General features: G+C 34.9%; 1 protein-coding gene across 3 annotated transcripts in view; it reads right to left on the bottom strand.

Moving 5' to 3' along the window:
• The window catches only part of NDST4 (N-deacetylase and N-sulfotransferase 4), a 246565-nt gene that overhangs the window by 150114 nt on the left and 78609 nt on the right, over positions 1-17842 (bottom strand). The window contains exons 2-3 of one of the 3 annotated variants that reach the window (XM_079919075.1): positions 5257-5342; positions 2418-2505 (exon numbers count right to left, since the gene is read on the bottom strand). Coding sequence is in view for 2 of the 3 variants with exons in the window: in XM_079919074.1 (XP_079775200.1) it covers positions 2418-2505; positions 10040-10078 (127 nt within the window). In the remaining variant the exon portion in view is untranslated. Of the gene's footprint in view, positions 1-2417; positions 2506-5256; positions 5343-10039; positions 10133-17842 lie in introns of those variants that run through there. The other 2 variants (XM_079919074.1, XM_079919073.1) reach the window with 2 other exon arrangements.

The following is a 17842-nucleotide window of genomic DNA, read 5'->3' as shown; positions in this document are numbered from 1 at the left end:
GGAATGTGACTAGAAAGGGGAGAGGCATGCTCTCCCCATGGTGAATATCATCAGTGTTTAACTCCACTCTGGAAGAAACCTTGATATCCCCGAGTGGATAAATAAGTACTTAATATATACGACTGCACCCTTGAAAAACGTCATGGATGCATTTCAATGATTCTACACATAAAGTAGCAAATCAAATAAAGTTTCATATTTATGTGAAGGTAATTAAACTTCCAGGACTCACAAATTTATATATAAAACTATAAATACATATATATATATATATATATATATATATATATATATATATATAACTTAGTCTCTAAAGTGAGTTACCCCACAGCATAACAGGATAGTGTTTCTTCCAGTATTTTTATTAGGTTAGTACTAACATAAAGAGTCAATAAGGTCCATTTAAGAGATATAATACCTTTTTTTGTTATTGTTGTTTGGTACCTTCCTCCAACAACCGTCCCTGTGATATTTACTAGTGTGTTGTTCATTTCCTAGTGGATGTGTAGTGTGTACATGTTTGGGATTATAAAAAAGAAATGGGAAGTGTTATAACCTGCTATGAACATTAATGCTGCAAATGTCTGGCAGGTTTAATAGGTCTGAATATGAAAAGTATATAAAAGCTGAGGCTGTTATCCAGATATATTTCGGCCTAAAGAATGGCTTTACTTACCCTATACAGCTGTTTAAGACAAAATAGTACTGTTTGTGTGTGAACTCCAAATAATCCCATGGTTTTTTCCCCAGCGTGAGTAGATACAGCCTTTAGAGCTACCTGCTTTATAACTTCATAGTCGGTGATTCTTAGGTCTGAACTCATTTCCTCAGGGGGCTTTTGAAAAGGATTTACAACACCATGTCTATTTTCAAAATTGTAAGCTAGAATTGCTTTGCCTGTGCAGATGTGATGACCCAAATCTTTCTCTGCAAAACATCCTTTTAAAATATGCAATGATTTGATTTATCAACTGGTCTAAATACAACTTTTCCTTCTATTACTTTAAACAGATTTACATGTTTCAGAGCAGGAGGAGAAAAGCATTAAAGAAAAGCCAATAAGACATTGCTACTTCAATATTCTAATAAACCATGCTGAGCTTATTTGGGTAAACATTAAAAAGCCTCTTTGGGTAAATGAACTACATATATGATAATAAAAGACTACCTTTGCATGGGATATTTTTTTTTTTTTTTTTTTTTTTTTTTTTTTTTTTTTTTTGCGGTACTCAGGCCTCTCACTGTTGTGGCGTCTCCCATTGCGGAGCACAGGCTCCGGACGCGCAGGCTCAGCGGCCATGGCTCACGGGACCAGCCGCTCCGCGGCATGTGGGATCTTCCCGGACTGGGGCATGAACCCGCGTCCCCTGCATCGGCAGGCGGACTCTCAACCACTGCGCCACCAGGGAAGCCCTGCATGGGATATTTTTGATGAGTCACTAAACTGCATGCATTCATAGAGAATACTATGAAATGTTTTTACTAAGATACTGTGAAGGAAGAACGATGCAGAGTCCTAAACAATGCATTTAGCTTTCACCAGAGATGCAGAAATAGAAGCAGATAGTAGGTATTGCCCTAATACAGTCTGTAAGACACCATTTTGTGCCATTTTTTGTTATTACTATCCAACAATCACTTTTATGCACATAGTTTTCTCTATACTAGTCCCTGACATTGTAATGTTGCTATTCAGAAAATAAGAGTCAAATTCTGGAGGTAAAGATGGGTAAAGAGGTGAGAAATATGAGAACATGGAGTAGTGCATGAACACCGTTCACATTCTGAGAATCTGTTGAGAGGCTGAGACTGAACAGAAGTGTAACTGTGACTAGATAGACATGGAAAGAAATATAAACCTGATTGTGATGGTATTAATGTATGTTGAGCCAAATCACTGTAATATTTTTAAGGAAAATCCTGCAAGGCAAGGTAAATTAAGCAAGATGACTCAAAATCTATTAAATTTCTTTGAGGCTATAAAATTCCTCTCTTATCACTAGATGTTTTCAAAAGGAAAATAATACATACAAAAATGTCACCTGGATTGTCCTACAATTTAAAAACACTGTCCATTATTATTATTATCATTATTATGTCATTGTCATCATCATCATCGTCGTCACTATGCTTCCTACTTAGACTATGCTGACACAAGATGCACAGACACACTTAGAACAATGGTTACAGTTTCTTTTACTGAGTTGACAAAGTCAGTTCTCTTCCTCTTTTGCCCTTGATTCTAACAGTATTTGAAAAAGTAAACAAGTTCATTGATTTTGGATTTGGCTACTCATAATGCACCCAAGTTTTTCCCATAATCAGCCTGGATATTCTATTTCTCCTACTTATGAAACATTAAAAATCCTCTCTCCTATTTATATGTAGCTGCCTGAGAACACAAAGCTCCTTCTTACCTGTGTGGTAAAACTTCCCTGAAAATCCAAGGTTGAAGGTAAAATTTGCAACCTGAGTGCGCAGTAAATTTTGAGTCTCTAGTAATGCCTGAAATAAATAAGAAATTAACATGATTTTAGAAAAATAAATATGAAGATTTGGGATGCCTCTTTTTCAAAAGTGTATGCATGAGTGAAACAAAATGTGGGCTTTGTTGCTTTTTGGGTTTTTGATGGCTACTTGTATATATTATAATCACTACTGTTATTATTTTTACTGAAGGTTACGAATTAGGAAGCAGTTAAGTCCTAAGCATTTTATAAGCGGCTGAGAGGCAATTCTCTAACCACACAGCACTGAAATCATTTTTCATTTCTGTGTGAGACATTTCTTGAATTTCAGATTATCACACTTCTTTTCCTTGGGGAAAATTTTTCAGAATTGTTGGATGCAGGCAGGTCCTGTATTTGTTGGTAAAGGATAAGAAGTTAACTTTTGTTTGAGTAGTAACTGAGTATTCTACTTAACTGTGCAACCTCTCCTATCATTTTTAAGGCATAATTATTGAGTTGAAAGCTTGGATTTTTACTTTACAAACTAAACAGCAATTTTTATACTTTATAGGATGGTAATTACAAATGAACAAGGAAAGGACAGGTAGGAAATGGGTAATTCCATAAAGAAATATTCTCTAAACGTTGCAAAAATTTTCCTAATTTCTCCTTTTGGAATTATTCTATGTTAATTTCTTGTTTGTAGACAGGATAAGAACATATTATTAAGACTGATTTTTGTTACTACTATCCATCTTTTAAGGTAAATAAAGAGTCAAAGGTTTAGACAATTTCTTTTGAGCATTAGTGATGGTGGCTAAGCATTTGCTTCAAAAATTTGTGAACCTAACTTTTTATTTCCCCAGAGTTAAGAGGGCTCTCCGGCAAATTTGTAAAGAAAAAAAAGAAAAGAAAGAAATGACCAAATAATTAAAAGGTTGATAAGCTATAGTTTCTGGTTATCCAAGATTACAGTTATACTGCATGTAATCCTGGCTAACTTATTTAAATATTATCAATTCAATAGAAAAAGGAAAAAATAGACCTAGTAGTTTGACTCAGTTATATAAAATATTCAAAAAAGTTCTCATAAAAAAGCAAACTAGATACTAAAAAGAGAGTAGAGTTAAAAATAAATAAATTTATTGAACTAGTTGAGCTTATTGGTAAAGACTGTAGAATATAGCTTTAAAATTAAAAAAATAAAACGATCATGCATCCTTTTTTCTAAGGGAGTTCCTTTTTCTGGCACTCTTGTTATGTTCAGTGCACAATCCCTGAGCTTTCATATATTGAAATCGTTTTTTTTTTTTTTTAATTCTTCCTTTCCCTGTTCTCCTCACTGCTCCAACCACATCCACTCAATTTTCTACCTCTGGGGTCTTGAAGGCATTCTTTATTCCACATTTATTTATCCACCATCCATTCTTAAATTCAGTAAATATTCCTTGTAGGTGGATACAGTGTTGGGTTTGGCAAGCATAGTCTCTGTAACCTTGGGCTTTACTGAGAGGGAGAGAGCTATTAAATAGAGGGTCCCACAAATGTGTAATTACAAATCATAATAAGTGTTACAAAACAAATCTAGAGCATGTTGTGATAGATGCAATAAGGGATTTAATTTAGACTGGGGAAGTGGGCCTACACTTGATGCTTTCTAAGGGGCCATTTTAAAAAGATCAAACGATCTATTTTTTCCCAATCAGCTTGCTACCACTTTAGGCAGGCCTTCATGTCTTTTTCTTGGGCTTTAAAACACTGTAGACTGCTAACCATATTCCCACCTTCCTCTATTCTATTTTACACTCTGCAGTCATGCTAACATCCTAGAAGCAGTAAATGCACTTTACCCTTGAGGTCAGGCAAGCCATTCACTTAATGACTCAGCTTCGTCGGTCATTTCACTTCTCACAACTTTCCCCTTATCTATGAAATGGGATCATGCTTAACACTTGTTTCACACTATTATTGTGAAGATTACATTGTATTAGGCATACAAAGTGCTTAGCTAAGTGCCTGGTACATAGTAAGAACTTGATAAATGCTGTTAATGATCACTTAATATGTCATTCTCTTCCCACCAATTAGGTATAAATGGTGACTTCATATTTCCATATTAAGCTACCTGCATTGGTATTTCCCCAAATCACCCTGTCGTCTGCACTATTCCCCACCTCCTACATTTCTCCATGTTTTTCTCTGTTTTTTTTTTGGGGGGGTGCTGGAAAGTGTCCAGTTGTTCCCAATCTCATTTTCCAGTCCCAACCCATTTTTAAAGATCTGCCCAAATGCCACCTTTTTGTATGAAGCCTTCCCTGATGCCTTAAAGCTTTTCCTTTTCTCATCTCCCAAAGTAAGTTCCTAAATTGTTTATCTTAAGACTTGCATCATTTTCCACTTTACTATATAACTTTGTATTTTATTTCTCCTTTTAGTCTAAAAGTACCTGAAGGTTGATCAAACCTTACTCATTTTTACACATGCCATGTTGCTAAATATAGCTTCATATATATGGAAGGCATTTAAAAAATGTGATAGGAGCATATATTAATGCACAGCTGTCAATTGAATTAGTTTCATTTATTTTTATTACTAATATTTTTCTGATGGTAAAATGATAAAAATGGCTCATGGACCATACCATTAAATGATATAGATAGGATCTTGCATTTCATGAGCACATTCATAATATGGATGTTTTATAATCTTCTATTGTAAGTCGCCTAGTAAGACAAGCTCACAGAGGCGAGGGCATATGGATTTTCTTCCACTGGCGCTAATTAGCTATATGAAGAATTTGACAGACCTTTCCATTGTTAAAAGAAGTAGAGTTGTCTAGTCACAGCCTCCCAACATGTAATCTTGATTAATGTGGGAGTAAAATGACAATTTCTGTAAGTAAAAACAAAACAAATGGATAAAAAGAAGCAAATTCTAAAAGATTCAAGCTTTCCTACTTCATTGTAACTGAATGTTCTTTGAGTTTCAAAATTCAAGGAAAGAAAGGTTCCATGTCTTTCAATGATAAGAAAAAGAGAGACACAAATAAATATGTATAAAGTGGATATAATTTTTAAAAATAAAACTCAGAAATAAATGTAAAAGAAAAACATGTTAAACCATAAAAAATAATGAAGAAATATAGAAAAAAATAAAGGATTGAAATACAGGAAAAATGTAAAATGCCAGAGGAAATATCAGACAGGAAAAATACAAATATAAAATTATGAATAAATAAAATATAATAAAACCAAAAAAACTTCTTTTGGAAAAATTTGTTAATGGACTAGAAATAAGGTCTCAATTTGAGGTAAAAATCAAACAGTAAAGCATAGGAAATAGTATACAGCTGTATATATACTATTTTTATCTGAATATTTTGTGGGGAAATTTGACTAACTTTTGAAAATATATGTAAAATAAAATATATACAGTGTTTGGATAATAAACCTTAGTTATTTTCTTTAATAGTTTATAAGTCATAAAAATATATATAAATGGCTTTGAAGTTTTCCCTTGCATTATTTATGAAAGGCTCACTAAGTTATTTGATTGGGTATCAAAGAGAATAAATATATAATGTATATAAGCAGAAGCAAAAAGTCATTATTTTAACAAACATTACTTGCATTCACTTAATGTTCTTATAATAAGTTCCTCAGTATTTAATAAAGCAAGTCCAACTCTGCCCTGCTGCAAAATGTTAAAGAGAACAATGGTTTTCAAACTTTACCAGACATAAAATTTTCTAGAGGAGGCTGCTAAAATTGTCAATTCTGGGGACCCACTTGAAGCATTATTGATTTAATCTGTCTATGATGGGGCCCAAGTATGTGTATTTCATTATAGACGCCAGCTGGTTCTTAAGAAGGGTCAAGCAATTGTTTCCAATTTACTCATAAGAAATGAAATGAAACACAAGGATGCTTTTCCCAGGCCCATTTTCTGGGTATTCTGAGTTACACTATAGGATGGAGCCTAGGAATCTGTGTTTTTAACAGTGATTCTTATAGTTTCAAACTGGAGATTATAGCCATCAAGGAACTTCAGGAAATATTGTTAGTGCACTATTCATATTTAATTTCAAGGTATATTGCATATGTCTTAAGTCATTCTGATATTCAGATTGTTTATCATCAGGTTAACACTTTCTCTATGTGTACGTAATTAATAAGTCATGACTCTATACATACTTTGGTATAGCCTTATGTTTTCAGAATTTCAAATCAAATACCAAAGGGTGATAGTTTTTGTTTGTCTGCCTTGGAAAGTTTTTTATTACATTCAATAACTCCATAAAAATGTTATCTTATTTACAAGAGCTTACTTATCTTTTTATCTTACTTACAAGATCTTGATGTGGGAATCAGAAAAGGTTACATCTATACTTATTTTCCAGGTGGAAAAAAATTGCTTCATGGAAAGTTTAAATGACCCACCCAGATAACACAACAAGAGGGCCAAAATCGAGCACGTTTGCCTTAACATTTGGTCCGACTTTAACCTCAGGTCTGTCTACAGTAAATCTGTGTGGCCACCCAGTTTGACTCGGAATTTCATGAACTTTTGTGCAGAGACTATTTGTCAATGTACAGATGAAAATGCATAGGGCTGACCCAGGGTGAAAGTATGCCGCTTTTGAAGTTTGCCTTTGATAGTTTCTGCCTCCCTTCTTGTTCATCTCTTTCCCCTTAGAAGAAATCTCCATTCCTTCAGAAATCTACTCTCTTCCTATTTTTTGATAAAATCTTACTGCTGCTCAAAGAGGAAATTGTTTGATGTAATTTATAAATTGACAAAAGCTTATTATACCAACATGCTGAGTCTTCTAAACAATTTCACATGGAACAGTTTAGCTATGATTGTGGAATGGGTGAGTTAATTAAGAAAGAATGAATGTATACTTCTGATATCTTTTGTGGGGAGAAAGGTTTGGGGATTGGGGGATCCTTCTGATGAAATCACATTCAATTCAAAGAACAACTTGCCAGGTAGAAAAACACCATAGTGTTTCAGAGCAATTATCCTCTCGCTTTCTGCCCGTCACCTAAGTGTTCCACTGCTATCTATCTTCTCTCACTTAAGTCTCCAGGAAGCAAAGAATCTGGAACTCTCTGGGCTCTCTACCTCCTTGTGCTATTATTCACTCATTTATCCATTCAAACAGTATTGACTGAACCCCTGCTTCTTGTTTTAGGCATTCTTCTAGGTACTAAGGACACAGTAGAGAATGGTAACAATAATATCTAACATAATTGTGTTAGGTACTGCTAAGTACTATGAGTACTATAAGAAGCACTCAACTTGAATTATCTCTAAATCTCTCCACGATCCCTTGGGCTTCCCTGGTGGCACAGTGGTTGAGAATCCACCTGCCAATGCAGGGGACATGGGTTTGAGCCCTGGTCCAGGAAGATCCCACATGCTGGGGAGCAACTAAGCCCATGCACCACAACTTCTGAGCCTGTGCTCTAGAGCCCACGAGCCACAACTACTGAGCCCGCATGCCTAGAGCCCATGCTCCGCAACAAGAGAAGCCACCGCAATGAGAAGCCTGCACACCACAGCGAAGAGTAGCCCCCGCTCGCCGCAATTAGAGAAAGTCCATGTGCAGCAACAAAGACCCAACACAGCCAAAAATAAATAAATAAAATAAATAAATTTATTAAATAAAAATCTCTCCATGATCCCTTTATTAACCCTGATTTACAAGTGGGGAAAATAAATCGCAGAGAGCCTAAATAAACTACCTAAGGTTATGGAGATAGAAAGTGTCTGCCAGACAAAACCACTATTTTGTTGTTTTCATGGAGCTTACATTCTTTTTAGACATGCAGATGATACACATGGCAAATCAATCAAATAATTATTTAATTGAAATTATTATTAATGTAAAAATAATTATAGTATATGCTAATGTTGAAACTAACACAGAGTACCTACATTTTAACAGGATAGGCAATGGGTTGTAGGAAGGTCTTTCTGAAACAGTGGCAGTTTAGTTGAAAGAGAGAGATGAGAGGCCAGCTATGTCTAAAACAGGGACTCCAGAGCATGTGCTCCAGGCAAGGGGGCCAGTGAAAACAGGGCTCCATGTCAGGAAGGACCTTGACACCTTTTTAATACACCACCCTCTACTTCACCTCACATAGGATATGATTTACATTTTAAATTGGTTTCTCTGGCTACTTGCTGATAAGGAATTGTAGGAAAACTGGTAAGAAATGGGGGAAATCATTTAGGAGGATTTTGCAGTAGTTCCAGTAAGAGAAAATAAAGGCATGGCTTCTACTGGTGGTACTGGGAATGGAAAGAAGTAAATAGTGTAATTATTGATGGGCCGACGTGGGAAGTAAAGCTGAGTGATTTCATTAATGATTCAGATTTCTGACATTCGATGAAGTGAGGGAAGAGTTGAGATAGGTTTTGACGGAAAATCAACACTTCCATGGCTACACTAAACATTTCTTCCCCACAGCAGGATGGCTATGTTGTTGAAACCTCTACATTACCCCTAACAGGAAAAACAGAGTTTAAAGTCCCACATCGTCATTGTTTTCAAACATTGGTACCCATGATTAGAGGTAACTGAACAAGGAGTGTATATATTAGCAAGGGGAGTGGTCTTATAGTATAGGGAGTGCTTTTTGGATACCGGAAGGTTAAACATTGATACTGATTAAAGATACAGGCAAGGAGAAGAAAAAAATTGAAAATTAGTTTGACCTTGTATTAATTCATGTCACGTATGTGAAGAGTCTGCATTTTCTGCTTGATTATCAAAGAACACAATGAAGGTTATATAAATCATTAAACTTGAAGTGCATTTACAGTGTTGTAAATTTTGATTGTATCAGCAAAGTCAAAGCATGTGTCTTTGACTCCCTTCCCAGTGGCTATGGACTGATTTGTCTTGTGCCCTAAACTGTGTTATGGGGGAATGTCATTGGCATCTCTGTGTCCACAGAATTCTAAGCCAATGACTTCAGTCCATTCTGAAAGCATGTGAGATGAATTTCTGCTTCTGCTTTCTGATTGGCACTCTGGTTCTCTCCCTGGGATCGGAAAAATTCCATAAAGGTGGTGAATTACTGCCCAGTTCTTAAGAGCCCCAGTTTCTCTTCAACTGTATTCTCAAGTTCAGCCCATAGAGGTCACCTTAAACTGTGAGTATGCCCTTCTCTCTCTACCTCTGTTTCCATGTTTTTCATGCTCTACCTAATCGATTGGAATTTTGAATCAAATAAATAAATTTGAATCAAATATGAACTCGTATGACCCTTGAGATAGTACTACTTGAACCACTGGCTTTTTCCTTTATAAGTTAGTTCTTCTAAGTCTCGTCTTCAATTGTATTATTTAATTTACTTTTCCTATAAGCTTTGCTCCCAAGTCTCCATCATGGCCTGCAAGAATTTTTGAGTTGTAAAAAGATAAATATAATGTAACTTTAGAATTCATGGTTCATGTAGCATGATTATTTCCTTAAAAGAATTTTATAAAGTAATGGCAAGAATAACTGTCTTATTTTCCCTAGGCCCAAATGTTTAAGTAAATGATAAAGTAATAGTGAGATAGAACTATCTTACATGAGGACTTCTTCGGGGATGTGGAATGAAACTGGTCATTGTAAGCTCAGTGACTGAAAGATGGCTTCAGGAATCATCAGGAATCAGAGAGCTGAGAGAAACATACACATGCACAACAAAATAATAATGTCAGACCTTTATTAAGGAAGGATGGGAGCAAAGTCGTTTTAACTCAAAATATTTCCAGAGATGCTAAGTAAGGATCTGCACTGAACTGGGCCCAAATTCTCTCTGTGTTAGGTTGAAACTATAAAATGAAACTTGAGTCACCCTGCATAATCCTGACTTCTGTGTTGGAGAGCCTACGTGATAGAAATGCTTTGTCCTGCGGTGGAAGTACCAAAGCAGACACAGAATCACCTTTGGAGCTAGCTTGGGGTCTCTGAAGTGTGGAAGCTTGGGCTGCCTTCAATAATGAGTCATCATGGATGATTTTATTATGTAAGAGATGATAACTAGTGAAACAAGAGTTCCTGATTACGGATTTCCAAACGGTGATCCATGGGTCACCGGGTCTGTAAAATTTAACAGTTCCATGAAAAAATAATTCCATGTTCAAAATGTTTGGGAAACACTCTGTAGTATAACCCTCTTGGGAGGTTCTCAATTCACATTTACATGCTAAAGTCTTTAGTAGAAAAAATTTTGTACTTGATTTCTCTCAGCTTTTCCCCCAAACTATTTGCCAGTAACACACACTCCTACCTGCCTAATTTTAAGATACAGACTTAGGAAAAAAACATTAAGTGGATGGCTAATACCTTGGAGGTAGAGGTATTTCCTGGGGTCATGATATCCTTGATCAAATACAGTTTTCTATTTAGTATCAAATGCAAATGGCAAAATATAATAGCTGTAATTTTTACATGAAATGTGGTTCTGCATATGTATTCAGTTATATAATCACATTAAATCTCTGCATGTGATCTGTAGAAAAAGAGGACTTTTCCATTATTCCAGGATTTGTCATCTCACAAGAACTTCAGATCAAAATCAGTTTCTTAGTATTATGAAATCGTGGAAATGTACTTAGAAATAATTACCCTTTTGATAAACATGATGTTACTTCTTGGAGCATCTTATTCTTGTTGAAAACTTATTAAAAACAACTATTAAGTTGTTTTCATTACCTAAATTAAGTAAGGATAGGTCTAATTAAGTAAATTTAGACGTATCTCTAAATTACGTTTTACTTCATGATCCAAAAAAAAAAATTCTCATTTTATTTTTTAGGCCTTAAAAAATGTAGGCCTCTCCAGCAGCTGTCTGCTTAATCAAAGTCAGGTACTGGCATCCTTCCTTAGGAATCATGCTCTGCCTCTGTTCACAATCTCCATGTCTCATTCTCCATCCTCTGGTCACAATCTCCATGTCTCATTCTCCATCCTCTGGTCACTCGGTACAAGTCTAGGGCCTCTTACAACAGTTCCTGGCACAACACAGATATCCAGTAGTTGTAGGCTGGTGTTGTAACTGACCTCCCTAATTTCATCTCTAGAAATACCCTCTGCTCACATACAGTCAGAAATCTCTTCAAAATGTCGAGGTATCAGCTTATTAGCTATCATCTTTCATTCTTTTGCTTATTAGCTATCATTCTTTCATTAAATATTGTGTTGTAACAATTCCAAAATATTTCTTGAGCACAGAAGGTGTACACTCTATTCTCAGCTTTATACAACTCCCCATTCTTTCATGGATGCACCCTAGAAACACCTGAACTCTGTGTCAGATTTTTAGGATATTGGAGACAGGCTTCAGAGATTCCTGCCATAGCTTTGGCAGATATGTCTGTTCTATAATAATTCTCCTAAAATGTCCTGGAACCACAGAAAGGGAGTTCTGAGGATGGTAGGTATTCAGCATTTTAATTTCAGTTTTATCTCTACAGCCATTTCATTAAAGATTAAAAAGAACAAAATTTACTTTCTTGTCAGTTTCCATCATTCCTGTCCCACAGAAGGAAGGGATACATTACTGAGAGTATCAAGGGATGTCTGCAGGTTTTTATCCACTTTCTCTTAGTAAGGTATAGTCTCTTCCTGTCTTCTCTGTGATTTCACTCACAATTTCTCTCTACTCAAAGTATAAATAAATTTCAGGTTAAAATCCATATGATCTTTCCAGTGGCCAAACTTTTCCTTTCACTAGAGTTATTTCTTTAAGATTATACTTAAAAATTACAAATCATATGTTTTAACTTTATTACTATCTTTCTGTTATTAATTTTAAAGGAACCAAAGCTTTGCCTTACTTTTATTTGCTACATTAATAGAGCCAATCTTATCAACCTGAAGTTACCACTGGGGCAGAGCAAGTTGATAATGGTGAAAATAGCTGTGTGCAGTAATGATTCAACTGATTGATATGCTGTAAGTGATTTGAACAAAGATAAATCATTGACTTTATTGGGTATTGAAAAATTGCATAATACATGTAGGATAGGTGGCATGCTGATATCTATATATCTATATCTATATGTGTGTGTGTTTTACGTCCCACAGTGAATATATTTGTCTTCTTTCTGAATAAGGATATCTATTTTTGAATACATAATTGGGCTAATAGATGAATAAACAGACTGCATCTATTAGCAAATTTATTATTTATCATCAGGGTGTAAAGGTGGTACATGATAACATAATTGTTTAGACTTTTAGAAAGGATCATTACTTCAGAATATTGACGTATTTGGATAAAAGGATAGGAGTGTCAAATTAAAAAAATCAAGAACATTCCCTTGATGGCTTAGAAAACAAACAAAGAAAGGTTATTACTGATAATAAAATTGAAACTGCAATGGTCATTAGAATTTTTCATTTAGTCATTGTAATAGTATAAATTAAGTATTTAGTTTATTTAACAGGTGAAATGAGAAAAATTTATTTGTAAATAAACACATCTACCTGTAGTAACCAAATAGACTTTAAGTAAATACCAAAAACTTTATCTCCATAAGGAACTGTACTCCAACAAGCATTTATCTAACCACTGGTATCTTTTTTTTTTTTTTTTTTTTTTTTTTTGCTGTACGCGGGCCTCTTACTGCTGTGGCCTCTCCCGCCGCGGAGCACGGGCTCTGGACGTGCAAGCTCAGCGGCCATGGCCCACGGGCCCAGCCGCTCCGCGGCACGCGGGATCCCCCCCGACCGGGACACAAACCCGTGCCCCCCGCATCGGCAGGCGGACTCCCAACCACTGCGCCATCAGGGAAGCCCAAACCACTGGTATCTTTGAAGCTGTCTCCTAGGTCTTGCTAATATACTGTGCCCCTTTAAAAATTATGTAAATAAGTAAATAGTCTCTGTGTAAATAAGTAAATAGTCTCTGTGTAGAAACATTTCTGTGTCTTATTTTCATGTTATTTTACCATTTTGAATAAATCTGGGTTAGTTAAAAATTTCATGATCAATCCCATAAACTTCAGAAAATTTTTCGTATGCTACATAGTTTAATATTTTGCAAATGCACATTCAGATACATATATTTTAAATGCATATCACAAAAATCATTTCCAAAGGCTAAATATCAAATCATGCGTCAAATTATATACATTGGAGGCATTAAATCTTCTTTACTGTTTAAGTTCATATGTAGTAGAATCTTCTCATTATACTGCCAGCAAGGAAAAGATGCATCTATTTGTAGTTTTCAAAAAAAAAAATCAGTATGAAATATACATGTCATTATCTATATAATTTGGTTATAGAAACCATACCCAAAGTATATTACCATTCATAGTATAGATATTTCAAGGTGGATTTTTCCTGTATGTTGTAGACAAATTATCTTTCAGCAAGTCTCTCCCTCCCTCTGACAAAATTTAAGACTTTTGAAAATAAAAAGCTCCTGTGAGATGTTGTTAACACTCCCTCAAGCTCAATTCTATTTAAAGCCTAATTACAATTCAGGCTCTTAACAAAACAGTCTTGACATCATCTGATAGACACCTACTAGTCTACCAACTCTGCTTTCTGGTAAATGAAAGGTAGTGAGATATTCATAAAGGAGACCGACAAAAACAAAAATATATTAATGGCAACATTTTCTGTATAGCTCTCATTTTCCAACACAAGAAGGCAACATTCAAAATATTTTCTATGTAAAAGGTATCCTTTAGAGTTCTATGACTGACTTTATCCACCTTTCACAGTATAGTTTTTATACAGAATTTGGCTATAATTTAATTTTAAGAAGGCCTCTCAAATAAGTGAAATATGTTATTGTATTTACTCATGCAGGAAATATTTGAGTAGCTAATATTCCAGCTGTTCTACATAGCAGAGATTCAGCTTTGAACAAAACAAAGTCCTTTCTTTAGGAGTTCATATTCCAGTGGATGAGACAGACAATAAACAAATAAAGATATGGTGCAGTAAGATGACGGTACTAAGAAGCCGTTGGGGAGTTTTGATCAAGCAGAGATATCATGTTCATCACACCTTGAAATCTGGTCATTGTATGAAGAATTACCTGGGTCAAGGAGGACATGTGTGGAAGAGGGAAACATTTAGAAGAAAGAACTACCCTATTTGAAGAATGAATGTCTTGGAGTTGGTGGTAATGTAGGAGGAAAGTGGTCAGATTCGGGATAGAGCTTGTAAACATCTAGGACTCTAAATATCACATGATGAACTGAATGCAGCTTGTGAGAGATCTGAATGGGGTGCATGATGACTACTGCATTTGTTCCCATATTTTGTGTATCAGATGAAAGTTGTTTGGAAGTTACCAGCCACATCTATTCTCAGGGACTGAAGTATCTCTTCAGCATCCCCAGAGTATCATTTAGTGTGTTGGCTTCATCTACAAAAAGCAGGTGTTCCTAATCAATTAAAATTTTTGGCCAAACAATTTTTTTTTTCCATCTGTGTTTTCATGAGAGCTCAAAAAGTGTGGAGTGAAAGCAAGCTTTTTCAAATATTTTGGAAAAAAAAAGTTGGGATGAGTTATCAAGTAAAACTACTGCTCTAATGATTTTTTATTTACGAATATTAGATACAGGGTAAATGCAGAGGAAATACATTGAGACATATTTAACAAACCTTATTTAAGGTATCTGAAACAATGTAAAATGAAAAGCATATCATTACCAATCATTTTATGTAGATATTGTGGTATAGACATCAGATATTAAATAGGATTTACACTTTCATTCCATTCTCTGAACTGTTGAAATAAAACTCAATAAAACTTAATTCTTATTTTACTAATTATGGTTCACTTAGCATTATAAAAAAAACTTAACTAAGTGTTAGAATTTGTTGAAACAAAAGTCTTCTTACTTCTATAAATGAAGTGTAGTTAATTCTTTTAAATAAGTTCTTAAGGAATCTCTTTCCTAGAATATATTTAATCAACTACAGGGACGTTTCATTTTATTAACTGACTCTTTAGTTTGACGTTGCAAATATCTCTCACCTTGGGCCATGAATGAGATAAAGCCTCTTAAAAAAATCTTACTCTCACATTCCACATTATTTTACATTAATCTCCAGAATTACTTTTAGATTTTTGAGCCATCTTTATTCTTCCTAATTGCTGCATCTATTAAGCAAGACAGATATTTTTCTACAGTATCCTTGTTAATTACTAACATATCCCACATTTACATAATACACTTTTGGGGGCAATTTCTGTGGTAACATTTCATGGCTAATAGGAAGCAACTTGCTTTCCTTTATTAAGTGCACTAAAACTTCATGCCCTAGACATCATTGACGGTAAACATTTGATTCTGCTCAAATTTAATGCACCGAGGCATTTTGCTGTGCCAATATTAGGTTTATTTATGTGCTGTGTTCTGCATTGTTAGCTGCTAATGAGACTTCAACTCTTATTGCTCTAAGGCCTGAACAGTAACCTCATTTTAATGAGTTCATTATTTGCTGTCTTCTGAAAGGAAGACAACAAATTTTCCTTTTAATTAAAGGTCAAAACACCTCTGGTGAAGGAAAGGGAAGAGGTTATCAAACCCTAGGAGAAGCTGAGAGATAGCTCTTTCAGATTTCTAAGCTAAGCAGAGTTAGTGTAGACTGGGGCAGGTGGTGGTTTCTCAAGAATATAGACAGTCAATCAATCTCCAGAGACCAAGGTGCATCTAAATTTAAGACGAATGAGAACCCTACAGTACGATAGCTAATGTGCCTAAGACTGTAAAAAATGAAAGTCAGCCAAAGTAATTAAAGAGGCTTTACTCCTAACCAAAAGGGCCCCCTGGATCAATAGGGCTGCAGGGGCATGATTTGTCTTTTGCATGAGGAATGAGTTATGGGGTTGAGAGAAAACATGCTATATTAATTGAGCCCAGAAAAACTAATCTCAAACATTTTATCACAGAATGTGAAGCAAAAGCAAGTCAATATTTGGGGAACTATTTTTAATAATGTATAAGATATGTGGACCTAGCATGAGACATAAGAATATGTATATTCAGAGGAAACTTAGCTGCTAAACTGTGAAATTCCTGGGAATGTCAGTTCTTATTTGCCTTTGCAGGCAATGCATACCTCTAACCACAGGGGAAGGTGAATTTAAATAATATATAGTCCTGTCATAACAGGTAGTATGAACAACTTGCTACTTACGTAAATTTTAATATGAATGAAACCAAGAGATTCGAGCATAGCAATTACATGAAGCCTCTGCACTTAACAAATAGTGTGGTTAAAGCCCAAAACACTTTCATTTTGCTCTGACAGCATACACATTCACACACGGGTGATTTTAATCTTGTACATTGCTTTCTAATTAATATCTAAATGTTTAATGATAATATATTTTTAATTTAAACATATGCCTTCAGTAACTTTATATTTACACATGAAATCTAGTACATACCTTTTTATGTTTCTAAGCATTGTTCCTGGATTAGAGTATATGAACCATAAATATTTTACTTCAATAAAATTGTAGAATTTTTTAGATTTACAGAAAAATTGCAATGACAGTACAGACAGTTCCTATATACCAACACCCATGGCATCTTATGTTAGTGTGGTACATTTATCACTATTAAAGAGCTAATACTGATATATTATTATTAACTAAGTCTATACTTTATTCATATTTTTCTCAGGTTTTCCTTAATACCCTGTTTCTGCTTCAGGATACCACATTACATTTAAGTATATGTCTCCTTAGGCTCCTCTTGTTTATGAGATTCACACTTTTTTTTAGAGCAGTTCTAGGTTTACAGAAAAAATAAGTAAAAGTACAGAGTTCCCATATACTCCCTCTTCCCTGTATCCCCTCCCAGATTCCCCATTTGTTAAAATTGATGAATTAACGTTATTATTAACTAAAGTCTATAGTTTACATTAGGGTTCCTTCCTTGTGTTGTAAATTCTATGGGTTTTGACAAACGTAGAATTTCATGTATCCACCATTACAATTCCACGTAGAAAAGTTTCACTTCCCTAAAAATCCCCTGCACTCCACTTATTCATCCCTTCCCTCTCCTCGTGGCAACCACTGATCTTTTTACTAACTCCCTAGTTTTGCCCTTTCTAGGATATCATTTAATTGAATGATTATACAATTAAATTATACAATTATACAGCATGTAGCTTTTTCAGATTGGCTTCTCTCACTTTGCAATGTGCATTTAAGACTCCTCCATGTCTTTTTGTGGCTTCATAGCTCATTTGTTTTTATTGCTGGATTCCATTGTCTGGATATACATGTTTTGTTTATCCATTGACCTTTTGAAGGACATCCTGGTTACTTCCAAGTTTGGGCAATTATGAATAAAGTTGCTATAAACATTCAGGTGCAGGTTTTTGTGTGGACATAAGTTTCAAC

The sequence above is a fragment of the Stenella coeruleoalba genome, assembly GCF_951394435.1.
Source record: "Stenella coeruleoalba genome assembly, chromosome: 4".
NCBI lineage: Eukaryota > Metazoa > Chordata > Mammalia > Artiodactyla > Delphinidae > Stenella > Stenella coeruleoalba.
The sequence above is the reverse complement of the archived record's forward strand: the minus strand, read 5'-3'. Positions and strand labels throughout refer to the sequence as shown.